This window comes from Salvelinus fontinalis, chromosome 4 (genome assembly GCF_029448725.1).
Source record: "Salvelinus fontinalis isolate EN_2023a chromosome 4, ASM2944872v1, whole genome shotgun sequence".
Lineage (NCBI taxonomy): Eukaryota > Metazoa > Chordata > Actinopteri > Salmoniformes > Salmonidae > Salvelinus > Salvelinus fontinalis.
The window spans coordinates 57,020,757-57,042,280 of record NC_074668.1 but is presented as its reverse complement, the minus strand read 5'-3'; the positions used below and the strand labels follow the sequence as shown (position 1 = coordinate 57,042,280).

The 21,524-nt window shown below is 44.1% G+C and overlaps 1 protein-coding gene across 4 annotated transcripts in view; it reads left to right on the top strand.

Moving 5' to 3' along the window:
* Positions 1-21,524, top strand: part of LOC129854038 (kinesin-like protein KIFC3) — a 65,722-nt gene that overhangs the window by 29,509 nt on the left and 14,689 nt on the right. The window contains exons 1-3 of one of the 4 annotated variants that reach the window (XM_055920654.1): positions 98-346; positions 17,241-17,361; positions 19,000-19,151. In XM_055920654.1, coding sequence (XP_055776629.1) covers positions 17,280-17,361; positions 19,000-19,151 — 234 coding nt within the window. In that variant the 5' untranslated portion in view covers positions 98-346; positions 17,241-17,279. Of the gene's footprint in view, positions 1-97; positions 347-17,240; positions 17,362-17,513; positions 17,697-18,999; positions 19,152-21,524 lie in introns of those variants that run through there. The other 3 variants (XM_055920655.1, XM_055920652.1, XM_055920653.1) reach the window with 3 other exon arrangements.

Below are 21,524 nucleotides of genomic sequence, written 5' to 3'. Positions count from 1 at the left end.
ATATTGCAAGCAGGGGGAGGAGAGCTGAGAAGAGCCACGCTTCATTTGTAGCTAAAATATTTATTCCTCCACTGCAGAGCGAAAAAAAGGGAGGGGACTGGAGGGGGAAAGAATGAGGGTGGCTACAGGAGGGATATGATGCTGGCTCCAATTCTGCTGTTACTAAGGAACAGCGAGAGAGTGCAGAGTGTGTGTGTGTGTGTTAGAGAAGGGGGGCTGGCTAGTGACAGTGACAGTGAGCCGTGGGGGTGTGTTGATTGGCGAGTGTGTGTGTGTTTCCGCCGCGTAAAGATGGTCTCTACAGCGATGCAGGGATGATCAGGACACAGAGACTGCAGGGAGGGAGGTGAGTATCCTACCGATTTAAGAAAAAGGAATGGGGGGGTGAGAAATGGAGATAGAGAGAGAGGAGGGGGACATGTTGAACGAGGTATGAGAGGTAGCCACTCAGGTTAGATGGAGAGAAATAAAAAGCGATAGAATAACTGCAGGAGAAGGAGAGAAAGGTTCGTTATAGTGTTGTTTCCCTGTTGTTGGCTGATTGTCCCTGTATAGTAGGATTCTCTCCTTTTCCCTCTGTCTTTGTCCAGGTTTTACCCATATCTAGTAATCCCAGTCTATATGATGTCGTGCTGATGAATTAATCTCAACCTTACTCTGATGCATTGGGTTTTATTCAGATTCATGTCTGTGGTGTGTGTTGGTAGTAAAAACAGCCCTGAACCTCCCAGAGCTGTGTGATTTTGAGCAGACAGTTTCTGACACTTGACGCATGGTGGCTGAGCGGAGCTACCACCGAATGATTTGACCCAGTTTAGTGGGAGGGAGAGGGGGATGAGCGCGGGGGGAGGGGGGGGGGGGGAATTGAACCCTGTAAGTAAGGGTTCTGTGATGTGCTCATTATAACAGGAAGCAGATTCCTTCTGTCAGAGTCCTGCGCTCGCTCTGTCTGGCATGCTATGTCTATCCTGTCTGGCATGCTATGTCTATCCTGTCTGGCATGCTATGTCTATCCTGTCTGGCATGCTATGTCTATCCTGTCTGGCATGCTATGTCTATCCTGTCTGGCATGCTATGTCTATCCTGTCTGGCATGCTATGTCTATCCTGTCTGGCATGCTATGTCTATCCTGTCTGGCATGCTATGTCTATCCTGTCTGGCATGCTATGTCTATCCTGTCTGTCTATCCTGTCTGTCTCAGGCTATGTCTATCTCCTTGTCCACCAACAGCATTTTAGCTACAGACTTATCTAGTTTGTTTTATAAATGTGCAATGAACATAAAGATACTAATTTTATATAAGGAATTGGCAACTCGTTCTCAATCTAAGGAACAGACATTTTCTTATCCAGGTAGGCCACTTGATTTCAACATCAAAACAAAGTGAACAGGCTGTGTTGTTCAAACTGTTGGAGATGGACAGGAGGGTGTATTCATAGCAGTTCAACTGCTCTACCTTGTTAGCAAGCAAATAGATTAGCTGGCTACTCACAAGCATGTGGGCTTGTGCTTGAGAGATAGTTTGAGACCTACTGTATGTTAAAGGAAATTCCACCCACAAACTATCTATTGGTATGCGTTTCATTAGTCCGTTGTTGATATAGTCCCAAAATGTTTGTCATTGTCAGCAATCAAGTTTTAAAGACTACAGCCAATACGATGCAGTTTCTTGAAAACGTGATTGCTGACATGCAAAACATTTTGTGACTATATCAACAATGGACTAATGAAATATATACCAAAAGATAGTTTTGGGGTGTTAAATTTTTTTTTTTTTTTCTGTAGTGCCTGTTGGTCATTATTAGCAGGTTAGTGTTTTTTTTGTCGTGAATATTGTTCTTGAGGCAGCTCTTGCAGAGTGGTCACTAGCTGGCACTGCCACAAAGTCATAAAATCAGATTTTAAACCTAACCTTAACCACACTACTAACCCTAATGCCTAAACGTGAACCTTAAACTAAAGGGATACTTTTGGAATTTGGCAATGAAGCCCTTTATCTACTTCCCCAGAGTCAGATGAACCAGTGGATGCCATTTTTATGCTGTACCTCTGTGTGCAATTTGAAGGAAGTTGCTAACTAGTGTTAGCGCATTTGCTAACTAGCGTTAGGGCATTTGCTAACTAGCGTTAACGCAATGACTGGACGTCTATGGGTAACTGCTAGGATGCTAGTAGATACAGTAGACTTCTAGTCATTGCTAAATCTAGTTAGCAATGGCTTGCAAAATTACTTCCAACTTCATACTGGATGCAGAGACACATACAAATGGTATCCATTAGTTATTAATCTGACTATGTGGAAGTAGATAAAGGGCTTCATTGCCAAAATCCCAAAGTATCCCTTTAAGATAAAAAAAACACATTTTCTTTTTCATGAATTTTTACAATATAGCCAGTTTTGACTTTGCAGTTGGCCTATCTAAGGGGAAATCACTTAGTTCTGTCTCCAGGACAAGACTCATAACACAAAAAGTCAACCTGCTCATCATGCATGGTTCTGGTTAAATTTGTAACAAAAAGGTCATTTTCATAGACTTGAAAGCCGGATCAATGATTATTGCAAAAAAGCAGGTTAAACTATTTTGATAAAATAATTAAATTATTACTTATGATTGTGGAAGGCTTATATTTAAGCTAGGTATAATTTTACAAACCCTGATTAGATTATTCCTGACTGTTTGAAATGCAGCGTATTGACCCTGTCACTCTTATATCTATGTATATGTATATATGTATATGTGTGACATGTATGTTCTAGTGTTTGTGTGTGTGTGTGTTGAATCTGTGTTTCCCTCGGGGCTACAGAGACCGAAGCGATGTGTGTCCTTCTGCTACGACAACAGGGAGAGGACCATAGAATGAAAGACACCAGGCACAGTAAACATTGAATGGAATACAGTAAAAAAGATTGCAAATAAATAAAGTCCGTTCATGGCTATGAAAATAGGAAAAAAGAAACAGTTGACCAGCAAGCTCCTTTTCTCAGTCTCATCGTGTGGAGAGGACTTTCAGTGTAACACAGCTGCAGATCCATTACCTGTCTGAGCAGGCTCTACCTGGGAACCATAAAGCCGTTTATTGGAACAGTCCTGAGCCAAGGGGTTAAGGTTTTGAGTTATGAAGTTTGAGTTTTAATGACATCAAAACACATTTTTATTGAACTCACTGTCCTCTAAGGGGGGCGTTAACAGACGAATGTATGAGGACTGAGTTGTAGTGCTCCCAGGCTTTGTGCCACTAACAAAGAGCTCTTTAATTTACCAGCCTATAACATGCATTATTTAAAACAGACAGGGCTATAGGGACTAGGAATTCTCTGACAGGACAGATCCAACAGACACAAAGACACACATGCACAAGCTTCCTGTGGTCAGGCAGTCTGTCACTGTCTAGCTCCTACTGTACAGTCAGATGGCCTGAAGCCCACATTGAAGAAGGGCTTGTTGATATGGCCTAAAAATCCAATTTTTTTCTTTTTTTTTAATTGAGGATTTTTAGGCCATATATATATATATATATATATATATATATGAATGAACTCAGCAAAAAAAGGATTGTCCTCTCACTGTCAACTGCGTTTATTTTCAGCAAACTTAACATGTATAAATATTTGTATGAACATAACAAGATTCAACAGCTAAGACATAAACTGAACAAGTTCCACAGACATGTGACTAGCAGAAATGGAATAATGTGTCCCTGCACAAAGGGGGGAAAAAGTAACAGTCAGTATATGGTGTGGCCACAAGCTGCATTAAGTTCTGCAGTGCATCGCCTCCTCATGGACTGCACCAGATTTGCCAGTTCTTGCTGTGAGATGTTACCCCACTCTTCCACCAAGACACCTGCAAGTTCCCGGACATTTACCCTTCGAGCCAACAGGTCCCAGACGTGCTCAATGGGATTGAGATACGGGCTCTTCGCTGACCATGGCAGAACACTGACATACCTGTCTTGCAGGAAATCACGCACAGAATGAGCAGAATGGCTGGTGGCATTGTCATGCTGGAGGGTTATGTCAGGATGAGCCTGCAGGAAGGGTACCACATGAAGGAGGAGGATGTCTTCCCTGTAACGCACAGCATTGAGATTGCCTTCAATGACAACAAGCTCAGTCCGATGATGCTGTGTGACACCGCCCCAGACCATGACGGACCCTCCACCTCCAAATCGATCCCGCTCCAGAATACAGGCCTCGGTGTAACGCTCATTCCTTCGATGATAAACGTCAATCCGACCATCACCCCTGGTGAGACAGAACCGCGACTCGTCAGTGAAGAGCACTTTTTGCCAGTCCTGTCTGGTCCAGAGACAGTGGGTTTGTGCCCATAGGCGACGTTGTTGCCGGTGATGTCTGGTGAGGACCTGCCTTACAACAGGCCTACAAGCCCTCAGTCCAGCCTCTCTCAGCCTATTGCGGACAGTCTGAGCACTGATGGAGAGATTGTGCGTTCCTGGTGTAACTTGGGCAGTTGTTGTTGCCATCCTGTACCTGTCCCGCAGGTGTGATGTCGGGATGTACCGATCCTGTGCAGGTGTTGTTACACGATGTCTGCCACTGCGAGGACGATCAGCTGTCCGTCTTGTCTCCCTGTAGCACTGTCTTAGGCGTCTCACAGTACGGACATTATAATTTATTGCCCTGGCCACATCTGCAGTCCTCATGCCTCCTTGCAGCATGTCTAAGGCACGTTCACGCAGATGAGCAGGGACCCTGGGAATCTTTCTTTTCTGTAGAAAGGTCTCTTTTTAGTGTCCTAGGTTTTCATAACTGTGACCTTAATTGCCTACTGTCTGTAAGCTGTTAGTGTCTTAATGACCGTTCCACAGGTGCCTGTCCATTAATTGTTTATGCTTCATTGAACAAGCATGGGCAACGGTGTTTAATCACTTTACAATGAAGATCTGTGAAGTTAATTCGTAAAAATACAAATATCTTTTAAAGACAGGGTCCTGAAAAAGCTACGTTTATTTTTTTGCTGAGTGTATGTTATATATATATATATATATATATATATATATATATATATATATATATATATATATATATATATATATATATATATATATATATATATATATATATATATACATACAGTTGAAGTCGGAAGTTTACATACGCTTAGGTTGGAGTCATTGAAACTCGTTTTTCAACTACTCCACAAATGTCTTGTTAACAAACCATAGTTTTGGCAAGTCGGTTAGGACATCTACATTGAGCATGACAACAAATTTTTCCAACCATTGTTTACAGACAGATTATTTCACATATAATTCACTGTATCACAATTCCAGTGGGTCAGAAGTTTACATACACTAAGTTGACTGTGCCTTTAAACAGCTTGGAAAAGTCCAGAAAATGATGTCATGGCTTTAGAAGCTTCTGATAGGCTAATTTACATAATTTGAGTCAATTGGGGGTGTACCTGTGGATGTATTTCAAGGCATAGCTTCAAACTCAGTGCCTCTTTGCTTGACATCATGGGAAAATCAAAGAAATCAGCCAAGACCTCAGAAAAACAATTGTAGACCTCCAAGTCTGGTTCATCCTTGGGAGCAATTTCCAAATGCCTGAAGGTACCACGTTCATCTGTACAAACAATAGTACGCAAGTATAAACCCCATGGGACCACGCAGCCGTCATACCGCTCAGGAAGGAGACGCGTTCTGTCTCCTAGAGATGAACGTACTTTTGTGCGAAAAGTGCAAATCAATCCCAGAACAACAGCAAAGGACCTTGTGAAGATGCTGGAGGAAACCGGTGCAAAAGTATCTATATCCACAGTAAAAACAAGTCCTAGATCGACATAACCTGAAAGGCCACAAGGCAAGGAAGAAGCCACTGCTCCAAAACCACCATTAAAAAAGCCAGACTACGGTTTGCAACTGCAGGTGTGTTTGGCTAAGGTGCATGTAAACTTCCGACTTCAACTGTATATACAGAGAAACTAGCACACACACACAGAAGGTGTTCTCAGGGTCGTCACTGTTCCTCAAGGAACTATAGATGAAACGCACTACTCCCTGGCTCAGGTACCCCGGCTTCATGAGCCACGAGAGCACAACGATAAAACATGAACACAACATCTCCAGAGCATTATTCTAGCGTTATCATAACACTATCAAGTTCCTGGTGTTGTCCTATACTAATTATCACTGTGTATGTATATAGTATGTGTGTGTATGTACACACACATGAATATATATATATATATATATATATCACTATTTTATATATAGCTGAGTCTTAACAGGGAGAACTGGAACTGGGCTAATGAGATTCACATACTGTGGAGAGGAAGAGAGTAGGGAGGGATACTCAGAGGATACACTCAAATGGAAGGAGAGCGATAAGAGGGATGAAAATACTTGAGGGCGGGATATACAAACAGTAAGAGAGAGAGGCAGGGGGGATGGGGGGAGTCCGATCTTATCCTCTCTGCTTTATGTTAAGCCCTTCCTCTGTGCTGTCATCAACTATTAGAATGCTCTGCTTTAGCAGAGTGAAGCTAAACACTAGCTAAAGTAGGAGGGAGAGTACCGGGGGGGAGGGAGTGCAACATTAGCTCCTCACAGCTTTCCAGCCCCTCCTGTTCTCCCCCTGTTCCACAACAGTAGTCTCCCACCCAAGCACATTGATATCACCCACTGTACTAGGGCTAAATAGTTTTTTGCAATTGTCCAGGTGCATAGAGGGGGCAGGTGATACTATAGAAGGCAGAGTCCCGACAGGAGTGTGTAACCTTATCCTACACACCATGCCTTGTGCTCAAAGAACCATGGAGAGCGTGGTAACCTAGAAACCTGTCAGGCGTGTGTGTGTGTGTATGTTTCTGTGAGGACAATACCTTGGAAGCAGTAAATAACCAGATTAGCTGAATGACTTTACTCTTTCTTTTTTTGTTAGCCCTTTGTGCTCATAACACCCTCTATGGGGCTGGCAGAGAATTGCATTTACCACAAAGCCACCCACAACTCTATACTGTATCGCCTCATGTATCACAAGCTCATTGTAAAAGTTGCCTTTAACCACAGATTTACACGATGATATTACATTACCTTGCCTCTACCGACTCCTTTTCTACTACCTCGGAAAAGCCACAGGGGGTGCCTGATCTCACTGGAGCGTTGTAATAATGAGAACGCTTTTAATTTTTCTGGCACAACCGTCTTAGGCTCTAACATTCCCGCCATTTTGCTATGAGCTGTGAATTCAGAGTGTAGAAAGAGTGGAAATGAGGTGATGGAGGGAGGGAAGGAAGCAGAGATCAAAAGGGCCACCCCACCTTTCTCCTGCAGTCATAGAGGGAGAAACGGCAGGTTGGGGTGGACAAGGGGAGACAAGTGAGAACAAAATCCCTCAAGTAAACACCAGTCTCCCCAGAGAGTATGATGTCAGTTTTGGATTCCCGCCTAATGCTAAAAGCTAGGATTTGAAGATAGATCCCTGTTGATAGATCTGATCCGAGATCTGTGGTTAGGGACACCTTGATCCTTCTCCTCAGAGGAAGATGAGGTGTTTATGAAGGAGGCCATCTGTTGTGGGGTTTAAAGGATTATGGGTAAATAAGTGGAGACGGTAGAAGTTGCCTCTTACCACTGGTCCAGGGTCAGGTATTATTTAATCAGACTAATGGTTAAGGTTAGGTTGGGGTGTTAAATAACCCGATCTTAGATCCGTGATTAGTGGCAACGTCCATTCTGCGTTTCCTGTGTATTTGTGGGCGGGGACTACCCCTGTCCATACCGCTAGTAAACTATGGCCTGTCGCTACGGATACCGACGTCTTTCTATGGATGCCAAGCGTGTGGTCAGGTGGTAGAGTGAGGATGTTATGATGGCCGCCAGGCCTGGGGAAGGGACTGCAGGTGTGTTCAAGTTGCCTTATTTCATTTGGAGTTATTTGGAATACATAGGCGTGTGTAAGAGTGGTCACATGGTAGAGTGTGTGTTGTTCAGGCTCTAGAAGGAGGGTGACTGCCACAAGTCTGGCTAAGGGGCTGGCAGGATGATTGGCTGGATGGGATCTCTGATCAACAAACGCTGGCTGGACCGAGATCGAGACAAAGACCGCTACTACACACAGGACCGGATTCCCTCCGGAGTCGCACACAGGGTATGGTTTCATTCAGGGACACAGGATTGGGCCTTAGGTTATGTATAGACTGAGGGTAAAGTCTGATATACACACTCTATGGGAGGGTAGATGGAGGCCCAGAGTATGGTCCAGTTAATTTGGTGCATCTCCATAGTCTGACCTGAAGACGGGTGACAGCAGCTCAATGACAGGTGACAGCAACTCCGTGCATTAGGCATTTGCTTTCAGCTGCCCAGTTTCATCACATCAGTGTCCATGAAGGAAATAAGATGAGGAGAGGAAAGGCAGACCCATTATACTTGAGATCCATCCATGGGCTCTGGATCCCGGATAGACCCTGTATGAACCAAGGACCGAACTTAGTATAGTACTGTAGCTATTGTAGCACTTTGTTGAAGAACTCTGAGGACCTTTTAACGGTAAACCACTGTTCTGGATATTCTGCTGTAGGAAACAGTACAACATACAGAACATTTATGAACACACACACTTGCTGAATACAGTTCCTTGTGTTCTATGTGGCCAGTACTTTGGGGAACTTCCCGCTGTGAGAGATTAGCCTAGCTAATACAGCAGCACTGGATTGGACCTGCTGACCCACCATGTCTCCGACAGAACGGTCAACTCTGGGTCACGGTCAGTACAACCACATACACACGAGTTGAACCAGACTGACCACACGATCAGTTGTCACATTCACACATTCACTCACACACAATCACGGGACTCACCAAACACACAGGTGTGAGTTTTTTGACGTTTCTGCCCGGTTCTTTGTGCAGGCATTGCTATATTTGCACACTGGGTGCATTCACATGTATTGTATCCCACTCTGTAATGTGTCGCTATTGAATAGAGTCGAGTAATGCATTGATGTGGCGTGTGTGTGGTGTAGAGTTGTATGTATACCGTAGTTGAATAGAATTGTATTGCTGTGTGTGTGGTGATGTAGAACAACATGGAAGTGTGTGTAATGTAGCGTGCGTGCGCGCCTGTCTTGACCCTTACTCTCCCACTGATTGTGTTAATATCAGGGCAGTCTGTGTGGGGCTGTGAACTGTAAACTGGTCATCACTGTCAGTATAATCTGACTGGCCAGTATTGACCAGTTTGAGGTCAGTCCTGTGTAATCTGATTGGCTTGACCCTCATGCCCCGGCTCAGACCAGGGATCAGGACCAGGGAGAGTCTGGAAGGTAGTGGGATGACTGAATAGGATGAAGTTCTGGCCCATTTAGGACGGGTGGTGATGAAGCCACCAGAATGGCCTGACAAAGGTTAAATCAAAATATACAGGCATTTCATTGAGACAATGTCCCGATGTCATTGACAAATACAGTACATACCTGAATGTGCTACTTAACCTCCAACTGTCCAGGGCCCGGTTTCCCGATATCGATGGAACTTAGGTTTACGAGTGTTTTTTAATGATTCATCTTTCCTACAACTGCCGAAGATGTAACATGAGTTTCCCAAAACACCACACAGAGAGAACGGTCGCTAAGTGCGTTGTTGGAGCATGTGTCGGTACTGATAGGATCAGTGGCGGATTTAGGTATAGGCGACATGGGCAGCCACCCAGGGCGGCATCTTGCCGGGGGCAGCACGGGGCGCCACCACAAAACCCCCCAAAAATCGGAATGGTGACATTTGCGTGATCGGTTTTCTATCGCTCATTTGCACGTCACATCAATGATATTTCACCGTGTGGGACTATGGGTCAATTAACCTTGTCGGAGTGGGCGTCCTGATTCTAGTTTGTTAGCTGGAAAGGTCTCCCTCTCAGAAGTACGAGATGAGGAGGGGGGCGGGGGTAGGTTGTCCTCAGGTCTCACCACTGGAAGCCCGAGGTAGGGGGAGCGGGGGAATCTATCAAATAGCGCACCTCTAACTTTTGTACAGTTCTAATGCAATTAGTTGTGCAATTTAGTTTGTGTTTCTTGTTTGAAGTGCAAAAGTGTAATAATCAGGTTCTCTTCTTTATAAGTGTGTTATTCTATTTGTGTATTTGTGCGATTTAGTTTTTTGTTAGCAATAGGGTAATAATGTAATAAATGTATTCTCTTATTTGTATTTTTATACTACAATTTGTTTCTGTTTGCCTTTTGTTACTTATTTTTGTATATCTTTTTATATTTATATAGTTTAAAATGTTATTTATTTGTGTTCCGAATGTCTGAATAAAATAAAATGGGGAGGGGGGGGGGGGTGCTGAAGGGGGGGTTCGCCCAGGGAGCCATACCTCCAAATACACCTCTGCTGTCTTCAATCAGGATCTCAGCGATCACTGCCTCATTGCCTGTATCCGCTACGGGTCCGCGGTCAAACGACCACCCCTCATCACTGTCAAACGCTCCCTAAAACACTTGCAAGCAGGCCTTTCTAATCGACCTGGCCCGGGTATCCTGGAAGGATATTGACCTCATCATCCCGTCAGTTGAGGAGGCCTGGTCATTCGTTAAAAGTTACTTCCTCACCATCTTAGACAAGCATGCAGAACTAAGAACCGACATAGCCCTTAGTTCACTCCAGACCTGACTGCCCTCGACCAGCACAAAAACATCCTGTGGCGAACTGCAATCGCATCGAAGAGTCCCCGCGATATGCAACTGTTCAGGGAAGTCAGGAACCAATACACGCAGTCAGTCAGGAAAGCAAAGGCCAGCTTTTTCAAGCAGAAATGTGCATCCTGTAGCTCTAACTCCAAAAAGTTCTGGGACACTGTAAAGTCCATGGAGAACAAGAGCACCTCCTCCCAGCTGCCCACTGCACTGAGGCTAGGTAACACGGTCACCACCGATAAATCCGTGATAATCGAAAACTTCAACAAGCATTTCTCAACGGCTGGCCATGCCTTCCTCCTGGCTACTCCAACCTTGGCCAACAGCTCCGCCCAAGCCTCCCCAGCTTCTCCTTTACCCAAATCCAGATAGCAGATGTTCTGAAAAGGCTGCAAAACCTGGACCCATACAAATCAGCTGGGCTTGACAATCTGGACCTTCTATTTCTAAAACTGTCCCCCGCCATTGTCGCACCCCCTATTACCAGCCTGTTCAACCTCTCCTTCGTATCATCTGAGGTCCCCAAGGATTGGAAAGCTGCCGCGGTCATCCCCCTCTTCAAAGGGGGAGACACCCTGGACCCAAACTGTTACAGACCTATATCCATCCTGCCCTGCCTAGCTAAGGTCTTCGAAAGCCAAGTCAACAAACAGATCACTGACCATCTCGAATCCCACCGTACCTTTTCCGCTGTGCAATCCGGTTTCCGAGCCGGTCACGGGTGCACCTCAGCCACGCTCAAGGTACTAAACGATATCATAACCGCCATCGATAAAAGACAGTACTGTGCAGCCGTCTTCATCGACCTGGCCAAGGCTTTCGACTCTGTCAATCACCACATTCTTATCAGCAGACTCAGTAGCCTTGGTTTTTCTAATGACTGCCTTGCCTGGTTCACCAACTACTTTGCAGACAGAGTTCAGTGTGTCAAATCGGAGGGCATGTTGTCCGGTCCTCTGGCAGTCTCTATGGGGGTACCACAGTGTTCAATTCTCGGGCCGACTCTTTTCTCTGTATATAACAATGATGTTGCTCTTGCTGCGGGTGATTCCCTGATCCACCTCTACGCAGACGACACCATTCTGTATACTTCTGGCCCTTCCTTGGACACTGTGCTATCTAACCTCCAAAAGAGCTTCAATGCCATACAACACTCCTTCCGTGGCCTCCAACTGCTCTTAAATGCTAGTAAAACTAAATGCATGCTTTTCAACCGTTCGCTGCCTGCACCCGCACGCCCGACTAGCATCACCACCCTGGACGGTTCCGACCTAGAATATGTGGACATCTATAAGTACCTAGGTGTCTGGCTAGACTGTAAACTCTCCTTCCAGACTCATATCAAACATCTCCAATCCAAAATCAAATCTGGACTCGGCTTTCTATTTCGCAACAAAGCCTCCTTCAATCACGCCCCCAAACTTACCCTAGTAAAACTGACTATCCTACCGATCCTCGACTTCGGCTATGTCATCTACAAAATAGCTTCCAATACTCTACTCAGCAAACTGGATGCAGTTTATCACAGTACCATCCGTTTTGTTACTGAAGCACCTTATACCACCCACCACTGCGACCCGGCTGGCCCTCGCTACATGTTCGTCGTCAGACCCACTGGCTCCAGGTCATCTACAAGGCTATGCTAGGTAAAGTGCCGCCTTATCTCAGTTCACTGGTCACGATGGCAACACCCACCCGTAGCACGCGCTCCAGCAGGTGTATCTCACTGATCATCCCTAAAGCCAAAACCTCATTTGGCCGCCTTTCCTTCCAGTTCTCTGCTGCCTGCGACTGGAACGAATTGCAAAAATCTCTGAAGTTGGAGACTTTTATCATCCTCAACAACTTTAAACGTCTGCTATCTGAGCAGCTAACCGATCGCTGCAGCTGTACATAGTCCATCGGTATATAGCCCATCCAATTTACCTACCTCACCCCCATACTGTTTTTATTTATTTACTTTTCTGCTCTTTTGCACACCAGTATCTCTACTTCCACATGATCATCTAATGATTTATCACTCCAGTGTTAATCTGCTAAATTGTAATTATTCGCTCCTATGGCCTATTTATTGCCTACCTCCTCATGCCTTTTGCACACATTGTATATAGATTCTCTTTTTTTTCTTTTTTTTTCTTCTATGTTATTGACTTGTTTATTGTTTACTCCATGTGTAACTCTGTGTTGTTGTCTGTTCACACTGCTATGCTGTATCTTGGCCAGGTCGCAGTTGCAAATGAGAACTTGTTCTCAACTAGCCCACCTGGTTAAATAAAGGTGGGGGAAAAAATACAAGCTAGAACCGCCACTGGATAGGATCGAAAGAAAGGGAGCGCTGCTCTCGGATCAGCTTTCTCCATTCAAATCTTACCTTTAACATTATAATTATTTCACAATACTGACAACGGATCAGCTACTAGAGAGATATCACCACCTACGACTGCAAATATTGAGGCGGCTTATTCTAATGCTTAGCCTATAAAAATGCACAAAATCACCGATTTGGCACATCATTGAGCGCACATGTTAGACTACTAGTGATGAAATGGATTGAGACACATTAGACAGTAGCCTACAAGTAGCAAAATAGAATTCAATCAATTGAACATTAAATTAATTTCAATATGACTGAAATAAGCCTATAGCTTACCGATTGTATATTTTAATGCAGTAATTTCGGTTTTTATTTGAAGCATATTTTTATGCATCGCTTGTTTGTATCAATTGCAAAAACATTGGCAACTTTGTATTTGTAGTCAACTTTTGTTTCACGTCATTGGTCGTCACAACGACGGATAAACCATGTGATTCTATTGTTAGCGGAGATCTTCAGTGTATAAAGTAAAGCGGGAGGGCAAAACGCATCTAACGACACACTTAGGCAGACCACTCGTAGAAAAGCTGAGGCAGGCGTTAGATTACGAGCATTTTCAAGTGCAACATTAATAACGATGGTTTTGAGAAACAGCTCAGAGATTTAACGATGCTCCTACGAAGATTCTAACGATGAACTTAGCCAACCAGGACCAAGTTTCCCAAGCATCATAAGGCTAAAGTTCATCGTTACAACCTTCATAAGAGCATCGTTAAATCTGTGCTATTTCTCAAAACAATTGTTTCTAAAGTTTTATTTACCGACTGCCTCAGACCACTCGTAGAACAGATAAAACGTTGTTGGATGCTTTTTTTTTTGCCCTTCGGTGTCACTTTGGGATGCTGGCCCATGTGACGCCAATGCTTCCCACTTCCACAGTTGTGTCAAGTTTGCTGGATGACCTTTGGGTGGTGAATCATTCTTGATACACACGGGAAACTGTTGCGTGTGAAAAACCTAGCAGCGTTTGCAGTTCTTGACACACTCAAACCGGTGCGCCTGGCTAGTTAAATAAAGATTACGTTTATATAATTAAATGTAAAGAGCTTTCCACACCTGGATTGTACAACATTTTCCCATTTTTCTTAAAATGATTTAAACTCTGTCAAATTGGTTGTTGATAATTGCTATACAACCACTTTAAGGTCTTGCCATAGATTTTCAGCTAGATGTAAGTCAGAACTGCAACTCGGCCTCTTGGGAACGTTCACTGCCATCTTGGTAAGCAACTCCAGTGTAGATTTGGCCTTCTGTAATAGGTTATTGTCCTGCTAAAAGGGGAATTAATCTCGGTGTCTGGTAGAAAGCTGACTGAACCAGGTTTTTCTCTAGGATTTAGCCTTTGCTTAACTCCATTCCATTGATTTTTTTTTTTATCCTGAAAAACTCCATAGTCCTTACCAGTTACAGGCATACCATAACATGATGCAGCCACCACTATGCTTGAAAATATGTAGAGTAATACTCCGTAATGTGTTGTATGCTTGGGGCAAATTCAATAACTCTTTGTATTCAGGACAAAAAGTGAATTGCTTTGCCACATTTTTTGCAGTTTTACTTTAGTGCCTTGTTGCAAACTTGATGCATGTTCTGTACTTTACTTTACTATTTATATTTTTGACAACTTTTACTTCACTACATTCCTAAAGAAAATAACTTTTTTGCCCATTTTCCCTGACACCCAAAAGCACTTGTTACATTTTGAATGCTTAGCAGAACAGAAAATGGTCCAATTCCCTGGTCATCCCTTCTGATCTGGCAGACTCACTAAACACAAATGCTTCATTTGTAAATGATGTCTGAGTGTTAGTGTGTTCCTGGCTTTCCGTAAAAAAAAAATATATAGAAAAGTGTGCCGTCTAGTTTGCTTAATGTAAGGTATTTGAATATTTAGCAATTTTAGCAATTACGTTTACTTTTGATACTTAAGCATATTTAAAACCAAATACTTTTACACAAGTATTTTACTGGGTGATTTTCACTTTTACTTGCCATTTTATATTAAGGTATCTTTACTTTTACTCAAGTATGACAATTGGGTACTTTTTCCACCGCTGAATGTTGTTGATCCATCCTCAGTTTTCGATCACAGCCATTAAACTCTAACTTTTAAAGTCACCATTGGCCTCATGGTGAAATCCCTGAGTGGTTTCCTTCCTCTCCGGCAACAGATTGGGAAGGACTCCTGTGTTTTTGTAGTGACTGGGTGAATTGATACACCATAGAAAGTGTCATTAATAATTTCACCATGCTCAAAGAGATATTCAATGAGTGTGGTTATATGCACACAATTAGATTGTCAGATAATATAATAGTATAATTAAAACGTGTACATGCTTTGCAAGAAGAACGATTTCCCTAATAATCCTATTTACATTGACACATCTGAAATCAGGCTACCTGATGGCAGAAAATCGGCAATCAAAATGAAATTTCTACGACATCGAACATGTTCATTTTGGGAAGCATATTTGATTCTGAGTTCGGACATACAAATTTTATATGTGAAAACTATTTCTAAAACGCATACATTCAGTTGTTCTGAAGACACTTCAGTCACGTTGAAGAGGGAGGCTCACTCGGCTGGTGCTAGCAGATGCACAGATCAAATATACTGCTGGAAAGCCAATTAAGGTGTTTACATGTCCTAATAATTCGTAAGATTGCTCGGGTATTTTAATCGCCGTATGCTTACTTCGATTTTGACCTCACGCCAATTTAAGATCAGCAGAGTAAGGTGTTTACATGAATGTTGCATAATCTGCCTACTGCCATAATCAGTTTAATATAGAATATTATTAGTGTGTATGTAAACTTAGTCAATGTCTGCTTTTAATATTTTTACTCATCTACCAATCGATTCCCTTCTTTTGCAAGGCATTGGAAAACCTCCCTGGTCTTCGTGGTTGAATCGTTTTGAAATTCACTGGGACCTTGCATGTGTGGGGTGCGGAGATTAGGTAGTCATTAAAAAGTATTGCACACAGTGAGTTTGACTTGTTAAGAAAATCTTTACTAATTTGTAAAAAATACCTAAAAACATAATTCCACTTTGACTTTATGAAGTTGTGTGTGTGTGTGTGTAGGCCAGTGACAAAACAGTACATTTAATCAATTTTAAATTCAGGCTGTAACACAACAAAATGTGGAAAAAGTCAAGAGGTGTGAATACTTTCTGAAGGCACTATAGGGGATCTCTCTCTAGGAGCTGATCCATTGTCAGTATTGTGGAGTAATTCCCAATGTTAAGGTAAGATTTGAATGGAGAAAGCTGATCCGAGAGCAGTACTGCATTCTTTTTCAGTCCTATCCGTATCGACAGACTGTGAAAGTTCTCCCTACGTGGTGTTTTGGGAAATGCATGTCAGTTATTTGGCCATTTTATAGGAAGGATACATCGTTAAAACAGACTACACGTGATGAAAAAAACTGCTTCGGTTCCATCGCTATCGGAAACCGGGCCCAGATCAGTATTCGTGTATCCAGTGTGGCTGTAGTAAACTGGTAACTGGTTACCAGGGGTGTATTCACTAGGATCCGAGCTGAAGCAAACAAAATGACATAGGGAGGGACCTACCTGAAATTGGCCAATAGTTAGAAAACTTTTTTTTTTCTGTTTGGATTAAATGGTGTCTGACTAATGAATAGAACCCAGTATTGGCTGTGAATGTGGTTATCAGTCATGCAGGAATGTTGTCCATCTCTTTCTCATTTCTCCTGTTTCATCATGAACTCTGAAGGCTGTTCCCACCGCCCACTGTGTAAACAGATGAACACACAAATGCTCTTTCTCCTCTCTCCTATCACTCTCAAATACCGTACTGTCTGTCTTTTTCTCTCTTTCAGACACATTACTGCTGAACTTTCAATGAGCTTTATTGGCATGACAAGTTATCTTATATTGCCAAAGAAGAACCTATTGAATCAATAATATCAATGACATTATAGCAAAGGGAATATTGACCACAAGCTATCGCTCTTGTCTCTCTCTCACTCTGTGTATGTTATCCCATGTATGACGCTTGCAACACCGGGGTTGTGGGTTCGATTCCCACCGGGGATCGGTATGAAAAATGTATGCACTCACTAGTGTAAGTCGCTTTGGATAAGAGCGTCTGCAAAAACAAAAATAGAAAGACGTTTACATCTCACGCTCTCTTTCTCTCTCTCTCTCTTTTCTCTCTCTATCTCATTCTGTGTCTCTCTAGCCGGTCCAGAGACCCAGTGCTCTGCTCAGCCCTGCGGTCATGTTCGGAACAAGAAAGACCTGGGAACTTGGCCACGCCCCCTGTCTGCAGGAGCTCTGGAAGAAAGACGTCTCATTGGATGGTGAGTGGATTCTGTAGGCCCACCCCATTGGGCAGCAAGGGAGTCCCTCTGTGACACAGGGGTGGGACTAAACCAGTGTGGCTGCATTTTTGGGATGACAAAGAGGAAGGGAGGGAGGGAATGGGAGAGGTGTGTGCTGCCAGTCTGACAGGACTCTTACTAAGAGGAGAGGAGTGCGTGACAGATTCCCATGAGCTGTGCCTCAGTGAAACTGGGAGGAACAGGAAATACTGGAGAGGAGAAGGAATTCTTGTATCTGACTGGAAAGGGGAAAGGAGGAGTGTATGTCAGCTGTCTTTCTCTACCTCTCTCAGCTGAAGGAGTGCGTCTAGCAGGTACAGATCTTAAAGCTGATCCCCTTACAGTCCAGGGGCCAGGAGCGCAAACACTGGACCTATTGTATGTGTGTGTCCATCGGTCTGTGGGTGTGCTTTTCTCCTCGCTAATGCTCTTGCGGGACTGCTCAAGGTGACGATGGAGCAGCAGAACTGTGACTGTGCTAGTGCAGGAAAGAAAGCAAGAGAGTGACTGAGAAAGAAAGGGACAATGTTGCGAGCGGAGGGCAGAAGGTAGAGGAGGAGAAGATGGTAGCGTTAACGTGTCCAGTTGTATAATACTTAACGACGTGTGTCCTAGTGGTGTGCGAGTGTGTATATGTATCGTACGTGCGTGACTCCGCTGTGGGACTTAATCTGCTGTGTCATCAGTTACCGAATGCATGCTGTATTCCCCCCCCCCCCCCCCCCCCCCCCCAGCCTTGTAGAGGTACGAGTAAACCTGTGTGTTAAACTGATTTGCGCAGTGTGTACACACAGTCTGTACACATCACGTGTTTGTGGACTGTGGGGGGGATACTTTAAGCACCACTTCCCTGAATAAGTGTTTTTTTTCTTCTTGGTGTGTGTTTGCCTTAGTCTGTGACCCATTGTATGAATAAGGCGCTTTGTTCAGTTAAATTGCTTTTACGTGTGTATTAGGAAATAAACGTTTGAGTGTGAGTATGTGTGTCAATACAGGTTAATATTGTAGGGTTGATTGTGTGTAGAATAGTGCACTGATTGTCCTCAGGTTGATAAGACTGGGCCCCCATACAGGTGACCAGACACACAAGCACACACATGCATACACACAGGTAAACAGGCCTGTATGGAGTTAATGCATCATCTGCTGGGGCCTGTGTTATCACACTGCTTATCTAGCTGTGCTCGTTTCCATGGTACTGTCTGTGCGAACCTTGGAAGGTCGGGGAGGGAAAATAGGGGAGAGAGGCCTAGAATCACTCTTGACTGAGGGGAGAGGAGATGATAATGGTTAGTGGAGGGAGAAGGGGGGGGGGGGGGGGTGTAAGTGGGGAGAAGAACGGGCCATAGAAAATTACCTCTCGCATGTATAAATGGAGGTAGAGAGAGGGAATGAGAGATTGGGATAAGATGGAGAAGGGTAGAGGGACAAAGATGTATAGAGACTGTTTTCTGACTCAAGTGAATACAGGATCAGCTCTGCCACAGTGGATAAGAACATAATCAACCCATTAGGCTCAGGCTTGTTTGTTGCTTGTTTGTGTACTGTGTTTAACTGTGAGTGTGCAGTGTATGTCTGTGTTTCCAAACTTTGTTTGTCTCTCCCGTGTGTCCGTAGCGAGCTCGGTGGACTTTTTGATGACTGATGGTGAGGAGGACTGCGCCTTCCTGTCTCTACCCGCAGCCGCTTTCCCACAACGCACCGCTCTGACCACTACTGACCAATTAGAAACCAGCCAGCACAACCACGACCAACAGCTACTCATACAGGTGAGATGACTGTGCGCGCGTGCGCACACACACACACACACACACACACACACACACACACACACACACACTATTCCCAACATGGCACTTGTTTGTCCTGGTTTCACTGGCTAAACTGGTGGGGTGGGGTGTGGTGGTTCAGGTCAGTAAGAGCCCTGGGGAGTGAGACTCAGTCGATTCATTGATCAGCTTTTAATGAGCTTCTAACACACAGCCTAGCTGTCGTTATCCTGTATACTCTGTATGTACTCTGCAGAACAGAGAACCCTGTGTCTGCATAGTATCCCTCTTGTGGTTTCATTCCATGTGTGTTCGGGATTGTGTTACTTTGTCTGCCTTTGGAAAGAACACAGGGTAGAGCACACACTGTCACAACAACACACCTGTTGTCTGTTCTACATAGTATATTTCCATCAGAGCGTTCCACAATGTTGTGCCCCACTGAACACAGCGCAGAGGGGTCTACTACAAAGCAGGATCAATGAGTTAGCCAGCTAACTTGGATAAACAGGCAGAAATAAGTACTGATTTTCTGGTTCATTAGGAAAGATAAACAAATATGTTTTTGGTTGTTGGATCAATCAGACATGCCTATTTAAAGCTTATCTTTCTATACAATAAAAAGTTATTTGAGAATATTTAGCCAAGTTAGCTGGCTAAGTCATTGATCTTGCTTTGTAGTAGATCCCTCAGGTGTGGGTATTCTGCACTGTTCTGCCCAACGCCTCGTGACAAGCATCCTAATCTGACCCTATGACAGTTGACAGCCCCAGTGCTGAGTCATAAAGCTCACATCAGCACCTCATAAAATGACATTGGTGCCTCATAGCGACAGGTCTTGCAGATTAAAGATGACTGTGCTGTCTGTGCCTTTTTGACGCGTGGCTTTTAACTGGACACGCACGAACTTACGCAAAAAGCTGTCTGGTCTCTTCAACAAATCATTGTATTTCCTCCATATTCCAATTTCATTTATCATTGGTGCTGTTTCTCCTTCATCTCGTCGGCCATTTCGCTTTGTCTTCCTCCACTCCTCTACACCTTTTCATTTGTTGTACATCTTCCCATCCCTCTCCTCTGCCCATCCCGCTTTCATCCACAGAAGGTCACCTGGTCCTGTTCCTGGACATCTGCCTATGTAATGTCCTCATTCGCTCTCTCTACAGTCTCTAGTTAGATCTGTCTCGCTCTCTCTGTCTGTCTCTCTGTCTCTCTTTCTGTCTCTGCGTGTCTCTGTATGTATTGGTTTCTTAAGTCTGATTTGTATGGCTGTAGGTGGTTTCAGTTGGTAGAATAGCAGTTTCATCTTTGCATCCGAGTCTAGTTGTATAGACCAGTGGTTTTCAAACATCTTCTCGGGGACCCCATGCAGCTCCATGTATTTGATCTATTCCAGAACTTGTACACCTGATTGTAATCTTCAATTAATCATCAAACCCTTGATTAGGTGAATTACACTCACCGGCCAGTTTGTTAGGTACACCCATCTAGTACCGTGTCGGACCAACCTTTGCCTCCAGAACATCCTGATTTCTTCGGGGCATGGATTCTACAAGGTGTCAAATGTTCTACAGGGATGGCATCACACAGCTGCTGCAGATTGGACAGCGGTACAGTCACGCTGCGAAACATCCCATTCCATCTCATCCCAAAGATGCTCTATTGGGTTTGGTCAGCAACAATGTTCAGATAGGCTGTGGCGTTCAATTGTTGCACAATTGGTATCAAGGGACCTAACGTGTGCCAGGAAAACATTCCCCACACCAGTACACCACCGCCACCAGGCAGGATGGGTCCATGGACTCGTGCTGATTTACGCCAACTCTTGATTCTGCCATCAGCATGACACAACAGGAACTGGGATTCGTTGGACCAGGCGCTGTTTTTCCGCTACTCAATTGTCCAGTGTTGGTGATCACATGCCCACTGGAGCCGGTTCTTGTTTTTAGTGGATAGTAGTGGAACCTGCTGCAATAGCCCATCCGTGACAAGGATTGACGAGTTGTTGTACCGCACAGTTATTTGTCTGTTTGTGGCCCGCCTGTTAGCTTGCACGATTCTTGCCATTCTCCTCCGACTTCTCTCATCAACGAGCTGTTTTTGCCCACAGGACTGCCGCTGACTGGATGTTTTTTGGCGGCCGTTTTTCTGAGATACTGGATCCGGCGCGCCTGGGATCGATAATCATAACACACTCCAAATCGCTTAGGTCACTCGTTTTGCCCATTCTAACGTTCAATCGAGCAGTAACTGGATGCCTGTCTTGCTGCTTTATATAGCAAGTCACAGCCACGTGACTCACTGTCTGTAGGAGCGATCCATTTTCGTAACCTGGGTGGTGTACTTAATAAACTGGCAGGTGAGTGCAGTTCA